This window comes from Schistocerca americana, chromosome 2 (assembly GCF_021461395.2).
Source record: "Schistocerca americana isolate TAMUIC-IGC-003095 chromosome 2, iqSchAmer2.1, whole genome shotgun sequence".
Lineage (NCBI taxonomy): Eukaryota > Metazoa > Arthropoda > Insecta > Orthoptera > Acrididae > Schistocerca > Schistocerca americana.
The window spans coordinates 1,094,225,393-1,094,242,401 of NC_060120.1; the positions used below are offsets into that span (position 1 = coordinate 1,094,225,393).

A 17,009-nucleotide genomic window follows, 5' to 3' on the forward strand; every position below is an offset into this window, starting at 1 on the left:
ATGGCGCCACCATACCGGCCTTACGTGTAATGCAAAGGTAGACGCACATGACCAGGTTTCATTTGGACGAACCTCATATAGCCGTCCGGAGTGGCCGAGCGGTTCTAGGCTCTACAGTCTGGAACCGTGCGACCGCTACGGACGCAGGTTCGAATCCTGCTTCGGGCATGGATGTGTGTGATGTCGTTAGGTTAGTTAGGTTTAAGTAGTTCCAAGTTCTAGGGGACTGATGACCTCAGCAGTTAAGTCCTATAGTGCTCAGAGCCATTTGAACCATTTTTGAACCTCATATATTTGAATCCATTATTCTCATGTGAATATGCCGTCGTATTTACAAGATCAGCCTGCCATAAGTCATCCAAACCTTCATTCACAACATACCGACGTGAGCGTGTATTGCGTCCTGTCTCTATACTTATTCGATAATACCTCTCTCTCTCTCTCTCTCTCTAAGCTCGGAGATTATTGAAACAACCTCATTCAAATGAGCTGTGTTACCTACAGCAGCTGATGCCATGAATGAACGTATTCGATCTATTAGCTCTTTGGGATCATCGTAGTATGTATACTGTGGAATTCGACTCTTCGCTGTTCTATTCTCAATATCAATACCATCACGGCTAGTGCTGTTGTTGTTTTCACCATTGAGTACTGGTTTTATATTTCTTGTTACTCTGGCTTTTTGCGATCTTATGTACATCAGTCAAATGTAGTATTTCACCTATACATTTATTTTCCCTTCAGTAGCCTCAACCTTCTCAGTTAAGTCGGTTACTTTCTTACCGATTTCAATAACTATCTCATTTAGTGTGCTGATCATTCTCAGAAGAGTCCGATAATTACATCTCTAGCTCCCTTCGCATACCTCAAGATTTATGCGCGATAGTCTGAATTTTCGCATCCATGGACAAGCGAATATTCTCTCTATATATACCGATTCTCTCGGGTTGAGAGTCACACATGCGTACGAACGTGTCCATGATGCAGCGGATCTGATGTGCTCACCTCTCAATGTACAGAAACTCCTGAAGTTTCGCCTATATCTAATGTCATTCAGTTTTCCTGTTTTATGAATAACGACAAACCCATACTGTGAATGATTTCAGCAATCAGCACATATCTTTACAAAATCATTGAATGACATATCAGTTCGTAAATGTGCTTGGTAATGTGCTTTAAATTCAGATTGTGTTGTTGTTTGAAGGCTATAATGACGTTTGCATTATCCCTAATCAACTGTTTCAGGACTCAGCAATATGTGTAGCGTAGATAACATCAGTACCCATGTGACGACCGAAACAGAAATATTTTCGAATTTTCCACAGAAACATCGTGAAATATGAACACAATGTTTGGCTTTATTTTTTCAGGTGGGGTGATATCACCGCTTTCACTGAATGTCGCGTACGTAACGCCTTTTACACCGCGCAGTATCTCCTGTAATAGACGATACTTGGGCTGAAACAGCGTTTTTGAGATTACACAAACATGTTCAAATCGGACTCCATCTACATGTGTTAGTACTATCATGAGAACATTAGTCTTTCCACTAGTGGATTGACTTATAATAATTGCTCTTATATTATCAGGAAGGAGTATTCCATTCTCCTTCTTCTGGTCTTCTTTTACATCTCCTGACACCGACTACGTCAGGTAGACATAGAAAGACACAAACACGCACACACTTTTGTAAGGATGGTGATAATATGTGCAGCCACTATACTTCCATCACTTAACCAACTGAGCCACAATGGATACACAGAGAATTCATATTTACCCATGAAAAGTAACTTCATCATTCAGTTTTAAATGACTGGCGAGGAAGTGTTTGAGGCAATTGTCTGCTGCTGCATGATTACAGTTGCAGCATTGAAAATAAACGTATTAATAAGTGTAATACTTGGATTATAATGAGAGAGGTAAGAAACAAAGCACAAACACTGTTTGAGATTATATAAACTTATTATTTATTTAAATATCATACATCGGATGCAGTATTTAAAAAGAATCGCCAGACAGTACAATATTTTCCAACCAAACCTTTTTGGTATGCAATAAATTCTGTGGATCAAACGGATGGGCACCTTGCAATACGCTGGTTGTTCACACGTCCATTTAACCTGTTTCTCTTTTGGCTCTGAACTGACGCAGAAACAAGGTTACTGTTCCAAATGATCAACATGTACACTATGCAGGCGTAGAAAGCTTACAACTTCGTTATGTGTGGATTATATGCTTGCGAATCGCCGATTCAGTCCGTACAAGGCAAGACGTAGCACAGTATGCACACTGTATAAGTTCATAACTGAGGCGTGCCATAGAAAACACAGTTGTCACCTGATTTCACGCATAATGCAGAGTCATCATACACTGTTGAAATACACTCCTGGAAATTGAAAAAAGAACACCGTGAATTCATTGTCCCAGGAAGGGGAAACTTTATTGACACATTCTTGGGGTCAGATACATCACATGATCACACTGACAGAACCACAGGCACATAGACATAGACACAGGCAACAGAGCATGCACAATGTCGGCACTAGTACAGTGTATATCCACCTTTCGCAGCAATGCAGGCTGCTATTCTCCCATGGAGACGATCGTAGAGATGCTGGATGTAGTCCTGTGGAACGGCTTGCCATGCCATTTCGACCTGGCGCCTCAGTTGGACCAGCGTTCGTGCTGGACGTGCAGACCGCGTGAGACGACGCTTCATCCAGTCCCAAACATGCTCAATGGGGGACAGATCCGGAGATCTTGCTGGCCAGGGTAGTTGACTTACACCTTCTAGAGCACGTTGGGTGGCACGGGATACATGCGGACGTGCATTGTCCTGTTGGAACAGCAAGTTCTCTTGCCGGTCTAGGAATGGTAGAACGATGGGTTCGATGACGGTTTGGATGTACCGTGCACTATTCAGTGTCTCCTCGACGATCACCAGTGGTATACGGCCAGTGTAGGAGATCGCTCCCCACACCATGATGCCGGGTGTTGGCCCTGTGTGCCTCGGTCGTATGCAGTCCTGATTGTGGCGCTCACCTGCACGGCGCCAAACACGCATACGACCATCATTGGCACCAAGGCAGAAGCGACCCTCATCGCTGAAGACGACACGTCTCCATTCGTCCCTCCATTCACTCCTGTCGCGACACCACTGGAGGCGGGCTGCACGATGTTGGGGCGTGAGCGGAAGACGGCCTAACGGTGTGCGGGACCGTAGTCCAGCTTCATGGAGACGGTTGCGAATGGTCCTCGCCGATACCCCAGGAGCAACAGTGTCCCTAATTTGCTGGGAAGTGGCGGTGCGGTCCCCTACGGCACTGCGTAGGATCCTACGGTCTTGGCGTGCATCCGTGCGTCGCTGCGGTCCGGTCCCAGGTCGACGGGCACGTGCACCTTCCGCCGACCACTGGCGACAGCATCGATGTATTGTGGAGACCTCACACCCCACGTGTTGAGCAATTCGGCGGTACGTCCACCAGGCCTCCCGCATGCCCACTATACGCCCTCGCTCAAAGTCCGTCAACTGCACATACGGTTCACGTCCACGCTGTCGCGGCATGCTACCAGTGTTAAAGACTGCGATGGAGCTCCGTATGCCACGGCAAACTGGCTGACACTGACGGCGGCGGTGCACAAATGCTGCGCAGCTAGCGCCATTCGACGGCCAACACCGCGGTTCCTGGTGTGTCCGCTGTGCCGTGCGTGTGATCATTGCTTGTACAGCCCTCTCGCAGTGTCCGGAGCAAGTATGGTGGGTCTGACACACCGGTGTCAATGTGTTCTTTTTTCCATTTCCAGGAGTGTAGATAGCGTCACAGCAGTAAGGCGAATTTTCGGTGAAGTATGAGTTGGATAATACTCTGTGGCCGTCTGCTGATCGATGTAGCGCTCTGCACGACATTTTTCATCGCAGTCGAACTTACAAAAAGGCACTTTTACACCCTTCGACGGTCTTTCAGTTCCTGTCCTCACATGCCAAGCCCCAGTCACGATGTGCTTCTGTACCAACACTTACACTTCGTTCCACTAGAAGTTAAATTGTATAGGACTGGAAACTATAGGCGCGTTCGCTACCTTCTAATCCGTAGCGCCTGCACTCTGTCTCTTCGCTACCTGAGGGGCGGTCTGCTGGGACAGGTCACGTGTCAGCGACCAGTACTGTCCTTCATCTTGTTGTTCAGGACGACCAGCAGCACTCCAGTCGTTGGGAACCAGCTGCACATCCTCATCACACAAACTGATGAGCGGGACAGACAATAACAGCTCCAGCAAGTGGGCTACGTGTGGAACCTTCTTATGCACGGCATCTTCGTCCTGCCCCTGCGCTGCCACACGGATGTCTGGTGCCTCGGGTCGTATGTCAGCGACCAGTATTGACTTCCATCTTGCTGTTAGGGCCACCAGCAGCTTTCGAGACGTCGGGATCAGGATGGGCATCCTACACACAAATCGGTGTGTGGTAAAGACAATAGGAGCTCCTTGTCCTACAGGATCCCACGTCGTTGCTACAGGTCCGGACACGCTGGAGGTTGCTGCTGCTGCTGCTGCAGGTCTCAACGTGGTGGTTGCTGCGGATCCGGTGGTCACCCGTGCTGGCCTCGACAGATCGAAGAAGGAGAAAGTGTCACATGCAGACCGAGAGACGAGACAACCAATAAAATTTCTAACTACAGACACAGACGTAATATGTGGCACTTACTTTTCTGCTTCTTCCTGTTCTGCAGTGGTGTGCTGGATCTCGACTGCTGCTGCTGATGCTTCACAGGTCTTCTTCTTCTTCTTCTTCTTCTTCTACTGCCGCTGCTGCTGGCTGACTGAGTGAGAATAAGCCTGTGGGGCTGCTGAGCCCGCCTTATATCTCCTCCAATGACGTCACCAGACACTGCAACCCTATTGGCCAAAGTCGTCAGCATTCCTATTGGTTTCCGCGCTTTTTTTCTGGACTGCCATCTTGGATTACTTCATGAGAGACGAGGGGAGACGGAAGTGGGGGAGGACTAACAGTGCCCTCAGGTGATGGTATTGTGAACTAGGGCAGTTGGTCTCTGAACACAAAATTTGATATTCCTGCCAATAAATTCGAATTTCCCACCATTTTTCCCTTGGTCGTCTGCATCACAGTAAGGGGGGGGGGAGGGGAGGGGAGGGCGCTGGGAGTTCCCTGAGGGTATGAATTTCACTTATGTTAGTTGTGTGTTCCACTGATCAATCTCAAAGTAACCATTATGATGTGGAACATGCCAAGTGGATAAGAAATGCATATATTATACCTATAGATTTATTTATTCCCATTCAAGCATTCATCTATGGTATAGAAGGAGTTATCAGGGAGATATGATTTCAGTTTATTTTTAAAACTGTTACTGGTGTCTGTCAGACGTTCTATTTCATCTTTCTGTGCCAAAGATAGGTTAAGTAGAGGATAGTGCAAGTCTTTCTTTCTTGTGGTGTTATAATCACGAAAGTCAGTGTTGCTTTTAAACTGATCCGTGTTGTTGAGAACAAATTTCATTACTGAATAAATGTACTGTGAGGCTGTTGTAAGGATTCCTAACCTTTTAAAGAGATGCCTACAAGATGTGCAACTATGAGCCCCACACATTATTCTAACCACTTTCTTTTGAGCAGTGAATACTTTTTGCCTAAGTTTTGAGTTACCCCAAAATATTATTCTGTATGACATCAGAGAGTGAAAGTACGCAAAGTATGTTAACTTGCTAATTTCTGTATCCTCAAAATTAGCAATTATTCTGATTGCAAAAGTTGATGAACATACTCGCTTTAGGAGATCTAAAATATGAATTCTCATTCTCTTAGTATGCTCAATCCTGGCTACTGACTGCTGTTGATGTGTAAAATTTATTGAAGGAACTGTTCTCCTCGCAGTAGAAAACTAGATGTACTGTGTTTTTTCAAAGTTCAGAGCAAGCCCATTCACAGAAAACCAATTAATATCTTTTCCAGAGACATTATTTCTATCATTTTCTATTGAAGTTTCTTTTACTGAATTAATAATGACGCCTGTATCATCAGCAAACAGTGTCAGTTTAGCTTCATGTTTGAGGTAAGAAGGGAGGTCATTCAGATATATCAGGAACAGAAGGGGACCCATGATCGAACCCTGTGGAATACCTAATGCAATTTCACCACAGTTAGATGGACTGGGAAACTTCCTTACATCACTTAAGCCATATAAAGAAACATTGTGCTTCCTGTCCTGTAGGTATGACTTAAACCACTCATGTGCTGTTCCATTTATACCATAGAATTGTAACTTTTGTAACATAATGTCGTGGTTCACAGAATCAGATGCTTTAGTTAAGTCACAGAAAATTCCTATTGGTGAAATTGTACTATTTAAAGACTCTATTACATGGGCAGTGAAATCGTATATTGCCGTATCAGTGGAACATCATTTTTGAAATCGAAACCGTGATTTACTAAGTATCCCGTTACTGCTGACATGGCTAATCATTCTCGAGTACATTACTTTCTCGACAGTTTTTGAAAATGCCGCGAGCAAGGACACCGGCTAGTAATTGTTGACATTTGTGGTGTCCTATTTTTTTTGTAGAGAGGCTTGACAGTGGCATATTTTAACCTGTCTCGGAAAATGAAAATACCTTGAGTTAGTGACGCATTACAGATGTGACTCAGAACATCAGCTGTAACTGCTCCACATTGTTTTAATATCTTTTTAGATATGTCATCTACTACAACAGAACATTTATTTTTCAAAGATTTGATGGTTTTCCGTATTTCACAAGAGGTTGTTAGATGAAAACTAATCTGACTAGGATTTCTCAAAACTGCCTCTTCCATGTACTTCTTGGCTTTTTCTTTTGAACTATTCTCACCAATTTCTTCACCAACACTTAAGAAGTTGTTGTTAAATACATTAGCTACTTGTGTACCGTTGGTTAAGATGGTCTCATTCTCTTTAACGGTAATGCTAACTACCCCACTGATTACTTTTCCAGTCTCTTCTAACAACGTTCCATACTGTTTTGATTTTATTGCCGAGTTGTTAATTTCATCTCTAATATACATATTTTTTGATTTTGTGACTGGTTTTCTCAGTGCAAAATAACTTCTGGGTTTTAAGTAATTCTTGCCGCCTCACACAATTTTCTTTTCCTTTCTGAAGACACTTTAATGCCTGCCCATGTACTGGGTGATTTTGAGACGGTTGTACTGTTTACTGCAGCAGCGTGGCCACTGTTCCACAAGCGAAATCATTTTGTGTCTTGGAATTTGCGCGAATTCAATGCACTGCTCAAGTGCAACGTGCATCCCGCCGTCGATTCAGCAAGAAGCCGCCTCTGTAGAAGCACATGTCTGACTGGCATACAAAATTCTTGCAAGCTGGATGCGTGTGGAAAGGGAAGAACACCGGCCGGCCACACACGCCTGATTAAAATCTCGAGCGTATCCGAGGTGCTTTCGCACAGAGCTATCGCAAGACCACAAGATGAACAGGCCAGCAACTTCAACTTCCAGAAACAGCGGTGTGACATGTTCTGAAACGACGTTTCCATACGAATACTTACAAATTGCAGTTGCTGCAACGGCTGCGTCCCGGCAATCGTAACAGAATTTTGCATTTCAGTTGTCTAGGATATGGTAGAGGACATTTTCTTCCGAACGACTCATCGACGTTTCATCGATCGGGTAAAGTAAACCGCCAAAGTGTAAGAATTTGGGGATCACAAAATCCTGGTTTCGTCGTCGAACATGAAAGAGACTCACCGAAACTGAATATGTTTTATGCCGTTTTTGTTCACAAATTTACGGACCTTTCTTTATTTCTGAGGAAACTGCGTCAGATATATCATACCTGGACATGCTGCAAAGTTGTTTGTCCCTCAACTTCACCAAGATTGCAGTGATTTCATTTTTGTAGCTGGCCGAGCCCCGCCTTACGTTCACCTCTTAACACCACTGTCCCACAACGCTGGACAACAAGGTCTGGTTCATAGCTTTTGGCCTACGATGTCACCGGACCTCGTACCTTGCGATTTGTGTGTGTGTGTGTGTGTGTGTGTGTGTGTGTGTGTGTGTACATAAAGAGAGAGTCTTTGTCCCATCTGTGACAGCTATTCTTCCATAGCTGAGAAATCGAGTTGTCGAAGCTATCGATTCAATTAACAGGGGCTTGTCGATTCGTGTGTGGAATGAAATTGACTGCCGTCTCGATGATTCTCGAACAACGGACGGTGCTCGCGTCGGGTGTCTGTGCGAACATAAAACTCTGAACCGTCCTCTGTCCTGTGACGCGTGCAATGTGTTTCTACCTTTCGTATTTTTCGGGTAATAAATAACTGAAATCTTTTCCATGTTTTTTAATCAGCTGGTCTAATTACGGGTAAAAAATGAACGTTTATTGACTCGATAATTTAACTAAAAGGACTTGTGAACATGATAAAATGTGACAATTGCTGGTGCCAGATATATATTAAGTTCGATACTTGATAAACCTTAAACCTCGGTTCTGAGATTATATCACAAAAGATAGAGATGCGAAACCTGAAGGCTCTCGAACACGAACACTTAACACGACGTGGTGATGCACAAAGCAACTACCGAACACTGGAAGTTACGGACTAAAGCGGATTGAGAAATCAGTGGCATGATCCACAGTGGTTTCATATAATGCAGACGCACTCAGGGTCTTGAACTGAATCGTTAACCAGTCAACACACCCCAACATGTTCAAGCTACTATTTGAATCAAACAATAGCTTACGAAATCACCTAAATTTCAAAGTATTCAAAACTCGCTACATGACGCAAACTAATAATACTATGAAGGTGCCCAGGAGTGTTAGGGCTTCAGTTAGACAGGTTGAAACATACTAAATTACCGAGAAGAAGCTGTTACGAGCAAGCCGCCTTACCCTTACCCAGCCCCCTCACGAGGCGGGGGTTTACGCCAGCTATCCCGTACCACACGTGGTTCAGAAACGTCTCTGCTACCCTCCAAGCTTCTTCTACAGTTTGCCCTACACTCACAGTAGCAGACAGTTCTGAGTTCTACAGCTATGCAAGTAGAATTCGTAACTGCGCACACACACACACACACACACACACACACACACCCCTGCGGGTCCGGGGTAAGAATTGGCCCGAGGTATTCCTGCCTGTCGTAAGAGGCGACTAAAAGGAGTTTCAACCGTTTTGGCCTTCCATGTAATGGTCCCCCTTGGGGTTTGACCTCCATTTTTTAAAATTCTACAGAAGTGCGAGCCTTTTGGGGAAGGACACCTTACGTGGTGTACCACTGGTCCTCAGTGCACTAAGACCTTGGCACTCAGCATTGTAACGGCATTGTAACCATACCCACTATTCATCAAATTGGGCCTAAACGCCTGATGGGCTGTAAAAGTTACGCCCATAGTGCGTCCCCATCTGCACCTACGATCATGATGGACTTTCCCTGGCACCCAAAATGCAGCACGGTAGCCAGCCCGTTGTGGTGGGGTCGTCATGTACCCTCTAGGTTGTAGCCCCATGACAACACAGGGATCGTACTGCCGATACCTGAGCTGCACCCTCCCCACGTCGGCCAAGGAGTAGATGCCCGTCTCCTTGGGGCATCAGGACTCCCGGCAACGGTCATCCTGCCAGATGGCCCTTGCTGAGGCTGGGTGGCGCCCGTGAGGAGAGCCCCTGGTCGGAGTGGGTGGTATCGGGGCAGACGTTTCGCAGATGAAACGTCAACACGTATCAGGTCGCTCTGCGGCCGAGTCTTTCAAAAAGAAAAGTACTGTCTCTGGTTCTGGTTCTCCTGCCCTTTCCCCCTTGGCCATTCCCTGGGAAGAAGGACAGGCACGCCGGCTTGGGGCGAAGTACTTCCCCCGCTATTTGGTCTGTTCTCGGACCGATGGGGGGACGTTCGCCACCTCCGAACCCACGTTCTTTGTTCAGCACATCGAGGACATCTTCGGGGAAATCGAGGCTCTCAGCAAAATGCGTTCGGGGTCCGTTCTTATAAAGACCACCTCCGCAACACAGTCGGCGGCGCTCCAGGCGTGCGACCGCCTGGGGGACATCCCAGTGTCCATTGTCCTGCATCTGGCACTGAATAGGACGCAGGGGGTTATTTTTCATCAGGACCTCCTGCTGCAATCTGATGAGGAGCTCAGGGCCAACCTAGAGCGCCGAGGCGTGCATTTCGTCCGACGGGTCCAGCGCGGCCCCAAAGACCGTCGCATCGACACCGGGGCCTTTATCCTCGCCTTTGAGGTGGACGTTCTCCCGGAGAAGGTAAAGGTGATGTGCTACCGGTGCGACGTGCGACCTTTCGTCCCGCCTCCTATGCGCTGTTTTTGGTGTTTGCGCTTTGGGCACATGTCGTCACGGTGTGAGGCTGAGCCCCTTTGTGGCGATTGTGAACGTCCTCTTCGTGAGGAACATACATGCACCCCACCAACCCCACCACCTCCGTGCATTAATTGTCCTGGCATCCACTCGCCTAGATCCTTAGATTGCCCCGCGCATCAGAAGGAGAAGAAGATTCAAGAACTCAAAACTTCGGATCGTCTCTCTTATTCTGAGGCCAGGAAGAAGTATGACCGCCTCCATCCCGTGACGTTGACCACTTCGTTTGCCTCAGTCGTGTCCACTCCTTCCACAATATCCTCACCCCTATCCTGTCCCCCATCCACCTCCCCCCCCCCCCATCCGGGGTCTATGCCTCCGCCTCCCAAATCCCTCCCTTCCAAATCCTCCTACCCTGCAGCCCCCGCCCCCTCTGCCCCAGGGCCCACCCTTCCTCCTCCTCCCCCTCGCTGCCTGAGAAGCGATCCTCTTCTCAGGCGTACATCGGGGAAACGTTCCGGACTCCGGCTTCCGAGGTCCGGCGTTCCAAAACGGACCCTGCGCGTGAGGACCTTCTTTGGGTCCAGCCCACCATCCCTGTGCCTCCTCGGACTTCCAAGAAGGCCTCGAAGAAGAAGTCTCTATCCCCATCTCCACCCCGGCGCGTTTCGTCTGACGCTCCATCCGTGAGTCGCTGCTCCCAGCCGTCCTCGGTTTCGCCGGGACGCTCTGCTGCCAGGCGCTCAGCTGGCCTCTTGTTGGCAAATGATGCTGCCCCTCCTACGCAACTCGGGACAGCGGCCGCAGCTGGCGACGACTCGATGGGACAGGATCCGCCTCCCGCCGGTTGTAGCGTTGTTCCCTCGAAACATGGCCCTCCGCAGCCGTCGAGGTGACCAGCTCTTCCCCCGTCTCGTTCCCCCTTTTTTTGACTAGCGATGGCCTTGTTACATTGGAACATAAGAGGTATTCGATCTAATCGGGAGGAATTACAACTGCTCCTCCGCCTGCACTGTCCGCTCCTCCTTGGTCTCCAGGAAACCAAGTTGCGACCAACTGACTGTATTGCCTTTACCCACTATAACTCGGAGCGGTATGACCTCACCCCTGTGGACGGTATCCCACCTCATGGTGGGGTCATGTTGCTCGTTCGGGACGATGTCTATCACCATCCCATCCCATTGACCACCCCACTCCAAGCAATAGCTGTCCGTATTACTCTTTCTGCTTTTACTTTTTCCGTTTGTACCGTCTACACTCCATCGTCATCCGCAGATAGTCGGGCTGACATGATGCACCTGATTGTTCAGCTTCCTCCGCCGTTTTTATTGTTTGGCGACCTCAATGCCCATATCCCCTTTGGGGCTCTCCTGCATCCTGTCAACGAGGCTCCCTCTTGGCGGATGTCTTCAACCATCTCAATCTTGTCTGCCTCAATACTGGCGCCCCGACTTTCCTCTCGGACTCTACTCATACCTACTCCCACTTGGACCTTTCGATCTGTTCTACCACTCTTGCCCGTCAGTTCGAGTGGTATGTCCTTTCTGACACCTATTCGAGCGACCACTTCCCCTGTGTCGTTCGTCTCCTGCACCACACCCCATCCCCACATCCTTCGAGCTGGAACATACCGAAAGCTGACTGGGGACTTTATTCCTCCCTGGCGACCTTTCTGGACCACGATTTTCTCAGTTGTGACAGTCAGGTCGAATACCTCACGGCTGTTATCATCAATGCTGCCGAACGTTCCATTCCTCGTACTACCTCTTCTTCACGTCGCGTTTCCGTCCCCTGGTGGAATGAGGCTTGTAGAGACGCTATCCGTGCTCGACGACGTGCTTTATGCACCTTTCGCCGCCATCCTACGTTGGCGAATTGTATTGGATACAAACGACTCCGAGCGCAATGCTGTAGAGTCATCAAAGACAGCAAAAAAGCTTGTTGGGCCTCTTTCACCAGCTCATTTAACAGTTTTACTCTCTCTTCTGTCGTTTGGGGTGGCCTGCGCCGGCTGTCGGGCATTAAGGCCCACTCCTCGGTACCTGGCCTGACCTCAGGTAATGAGGTCCTTGTTGATCCTGTGGCTGTCTCCAACGCCTTCGGCCGCTTTTTCGCGGAGGTTTCAAGCTCCGCCCATTACCACCCTGCCTTCCTTCCCAGGAAAGAGGCAGAAGAGGCTCGGCGACCTTCCTTCCACTCGCTGAATCTGGAAACTTAAAATGCCCCCTTTTCTATGCGGGAACTCGAACGTGCGCTTGCACTGTCCCGGTCCTCTGCTCTGGGGCCAGATGCCATTCACGTTCAGATGCTGGCACACCTTTCTCCGGCGGGCAAAAGCTTCCTTCTTCGTACCTACAATCGCGTCTGGACCGAAGGTCAGGTTCCCATGCGTTGGCGTGACGCCGTCGTTGTTCCTATACCCACACCCAGGAAGGATAGACACCTTCGTTCTAGTTACCGCCCCATTTCTCTCAAAAGCTGTGTCTGTAATGTGATGGAGCGCTTGGTTAATGCTCGGTTAATCCGGATTCTCGAATCTCGACGGCTACTTACCAATGTCCAATGCGGCTTTCGTCGCCGCCGCTCCGCTGTTGACCACCTTGTGACCTTGTCGACATTCATCATGAACAACTTTTTGCGAAGGCGCCAAACGGTATCCGTGTTCTTCGATTTAGAGAAGGCTTATGATACCTGCTGGAGAGGAGGTATCCTCCGCACTATGCACAGGTGGGGCCTACGCGGTCGCCTGCCCCTTTTTATTGATTCCTTTTTAACGGATCGAAAGTTTAGAGTACGTGTGGGTTCCTTATTGTCCGACGTCTTCCTCCAGGAGAATGGAGTGCCTCAGGGCTCCGTCTTGAGCGTAGCCCTTTTTGCCATCGCGATCAATCCAATTATGGATTGCATTCCACCTAATGTCTCAGGCTCTCTCTTTGTCGATGACTTCGCGATCTACTGCAGTGCCCAGAGAACATGCCTCCTGGAGCGCTGCCTTCAGCGTTGTCTAGACAGCCTATACTCATGGAGCGTGGCAAATGGCTTCCGGTTCTCTGAAGAGAAGACGGTTTGTATCAACTTTTGGCGATATAAAGCGTTCCTTCCGCCATCCTTACATCTTGGTCCCGTTGTTCTCCCATTCGTGGAAACAACTAGGTTTCTAGGGCTCACATTCGACAGGAAACTTTGTTGGTCTCCGCACGTATCTTATTTGGCGGCCCGTTGTACACGTTCCCTTAATGTCCTCCGAGTTCTTAGTGGTTCATCTTGGGGAGCGGATCGCACTGTCCTGCTTCGTTTGTATCGGTCCATAGTCCGATCGAAGCTGGATTATGGGAGCTTCGTCTACTCGTCTGCTCGGCCATCCCTCTTACGCCGTCTCAACTCCATCCACCATCGTTGGTTACGTCTTGCGACCGGAGCCTTCTACACTAGTCCCGTCGAGAGTCATTTTGCTGAAGCTGCCGAATTACCATTGACCTACCGACGTGACGTACTGCTGTGTCGGTATGCCTGCCGGCTGATGTCAATGCCCGACCATCCCTCTTATCAGTCCTTCTTCGCCGATTCTCTCGACCGTCAGTACGGGTTGTATGTGTCTGCCCTGCTACCCGCTGGAGTCCTCTTCCGTCGCCTGCTTCGACAATTGGATTTTGCCCTCCCTACCACCTTCAGAGAGGGTGAGAGCCCGACACCACCTTGGCTCCAGGCTCCGGTTCATATTTATCTCGACCTCAGTTCACTCCCGAAGGAGGGTACTCCGGCTGCAGTGTATTGCTCACGGTTTGTCGAACTTCGTGCTCGACTTGCCGGTCACACCTTTATTTACACCGATGGCTCCAAAACTGACGATGGTGTCGGCTGTGCCTTTGTCGTCGGGGCCGTCACCTTTAAATACCGGCTCCTCGACCAATGTTCCAGCTTTACGGCCGAGCTTTTTGCTCTCCATCAGGCCGTTCAGTATGCCCGCCGCCACCGCCATTCATCGTATGTACTCTGCTCTGATTCACTCAGTGCTCTTCAGAGCCTTGGAGCTCCCTATCCGGTCCATCCCTTGGTACAACGGATCGAGCGGTCCCTCCATTCTTTCGCTGATAATGGTTCTCCTGTCAGCTTTCTGTGGGTTCCCGGACATGTAGGAGTGCCTGGGAATGAGGCTGCTGATGCTGCAGCCAAGGCTGCAGTCCTCCTGCCTCGGCCAGCCTCCCATTGTGTCCCGTCATCTGACGTTCGTGGGGTTGTTTGTAAGAGGCTTGTGTCGTTGTGGTGGGATGCTTGGGCATCCCTCCAAGGAAACAAGCTCCGGGCAGTAAAACCGCTCCCAACTGCTTGGACGACCTCCTCCCGACCGTCTCGGCGAGAAGAGGACCTTCTGACCAGGTTGCGGATTGGGCATTGCCGGTTTAGCCACCGCTACCTGCTCTCCGGTGACCCTGCCCCGCAGTGCCCTTGTGGTCAAGCATTAACGGTGCGCCATGTTTTATTGTCGTGTCCCCGCTTTAGTCAATCTCGTGTTGTCCTGTCCCTGCCATCTACTTTATCGAATATTTTAGCTGATGACGCTCGAGCAGCTGCTCGTGTTCTGCGTTTTATAACTTTGACTGGCTTGTTCAAAGACATCTAAGTTTTTTACTTATTTTATCTGCATCTTTGTACGGACTTTCTGGTGTCCCCCCTCCCCTTGAGTTTTACTAGATTCCATGTGCTCTAACACTTGTGACTGGGCGCTAATGACCTCCGTAGTTGAGCTCCCTTAAACCCCCACAAAAAAAAACAACAAAAAAAAACAAAAAGAAACACACACACACACATACGGGAAGGGACAGCTAAAGTGGAATGTGACACTAAGACGTTGTGAACATGAGTGTTGGACTCAGAGAAGTAGCAAATCTTAATGCACCTTGCGCAAGTGCATCTGAATCGGACCATTTGCAGACAAGTTAAACACAATACATGAAAAATGTGTAAACTGCGGCTGATATGAACGCACTCAGCTGCTGACCACTCTTATGTCGGAGGGAATTCACTCACTGCACCGTAAATTGGAGTGACATGAAGAGGCGTACAGAGAGACCCTTCAATATGTGATCTCGAGAACGGAAACAAATAGATTTATGTCCGTCAATAAACAGGTGAAATGCAGGGATTTTACACTTTGCTGGTTTCGTGATACATTTTTGCACTAGCGACCCAAAGATCCCACTAGAAACAACGGCAGTCCTGGGTTACAACACAGTACATCTACGGTATGAAGCTGCCGACAGTGCCGTAAAAATGCGGCTAAAAACGCAGTAAACAACCAGTATAAAAAACTGTTGATTCCGGCTATTAATAGACAAGTGCGAACTGCCCGAAAATAGAACAGAAACAAAAGAATTTGGGAAAAAAGCAAGTTTCAAAATACGCCAAAAAAGGCGTTGTTATGGAATCGATTTGTTCCCTTAACCCAGGAGTTTCCGGAAACCCGCGGCCCAATGCAAGCATCTATCACACGATCGGGGGAAAAAACCGTAAAAATCCGTTTGTGTAAACTTACGATAAATTGAATATTTTTTAATATTATTACTTAGTTACTAAGTTCGACCATATGTTTACATTGTGAGAGTTTCGATGAACCGGTTCAGTTGTATTGTTCAAGTGCGTATGATGGTGTATAGAAATCAGTTTGATTTGGACATTAGTTTCCTAGTCTTGTATTATCACCGTTTTTCTTCATTTATAAACGGATGATACAGTGATGACCTACCAAGAAGTCGAAACTGATTGTAATACTGTTACGTAACCCTGGAGTGAAAAGTAATGGTTTTTCTGTATGTTGGTGTCGCATGTTTGCCAAATAAATAAAAGTGGTGAGCGGCGCGGTGTGTGTCGCCTTGCCACGCTTCGCGCGGCTCCCCCCGTCGGAGGTTCGAGTCCTCCCTCGGGCATGAGTGTGTGCGTGTGTTGTCCTTAGCGTAAGTTAGTTTAAGTTAGACTAAGTAGTGTGTAAGCCAGCGGACCGTTGACCTCAGCAGTTTGGTCCCGTAGGAACTTACCACAAATTTCATTTTCGAGAGACACGGTGAAGATAAAATGCACAAAGCTGTACCGTGAAGACCGGCACCACTGTAATTTTTCCTTTTCTTTACTTTTGCAGAGAGAGCCTATAAAGTTTGACGTGCACCTACGAGGAGCTCCTGAGGAGGTGGTGCGCCTCGTCAAGAACATCCAAGATGTAAGTGGCAAGCGCGTGCTGCCTAGTAGCTCACTGCAACCAGTCGACCAAGTTATATTCTTACATTTTTATTGTCCGCACAGCCGTCTTACAACTCGTTATGTCCTTCTTTGTTTCCAACATTTCAAAATAATGCGATACTATAAAGGACATACAGAACAAACTAACAGAAATTTATCGAATTACAAATTTTCACATACAATTTTTAAGTAAACACTGAGTAAGATTAAGAATATGACATGAAAATCGGGATACGTGGAGCAGTCCGCCTAACACTGCAGTACGAACTGATAAATACTCTTTCATGTATTCCATAGAAATAACTCCTTTCCATCTTAGTCTACATTAAGCGCGGTGTACTATCTTACCTAAAATTACGGGAACAAGTATTTTGGTAGCACTGTTGAAGGCGGTACAAATGCTGAAGGCGCCGATCAGATTTCATTTGTTTACCATCTCGGTTTCATATAGTC

The 17,009-nt window shown here is 47.9% G+C and overlaps 1 protein-coding gene across 3 annotated transcripts in view; it reads left to right on the plus strand.

The window, feature by feature from the left end:
• Window positions 1–17,009, plus strand: part of LOC124596496 — an 836,705-nt gene that overhangs the window by 583,233 nt on the left and 236,463 nt on the right. For all 3 annotated transcript variants that reach the window (XM_047135655.1, XM_047135657.1, XM_047135656.1), the window contains one exon: window positions 16,459–16,536. In XM_047135655.1, coding sequence (XP_046991611.1) covers window positions 16,459–16,536 — 78 coding nt within the window. The remainder of the gene's footprint in view (window positions 1–16,458; window positions 16,537–17,009) is intronic.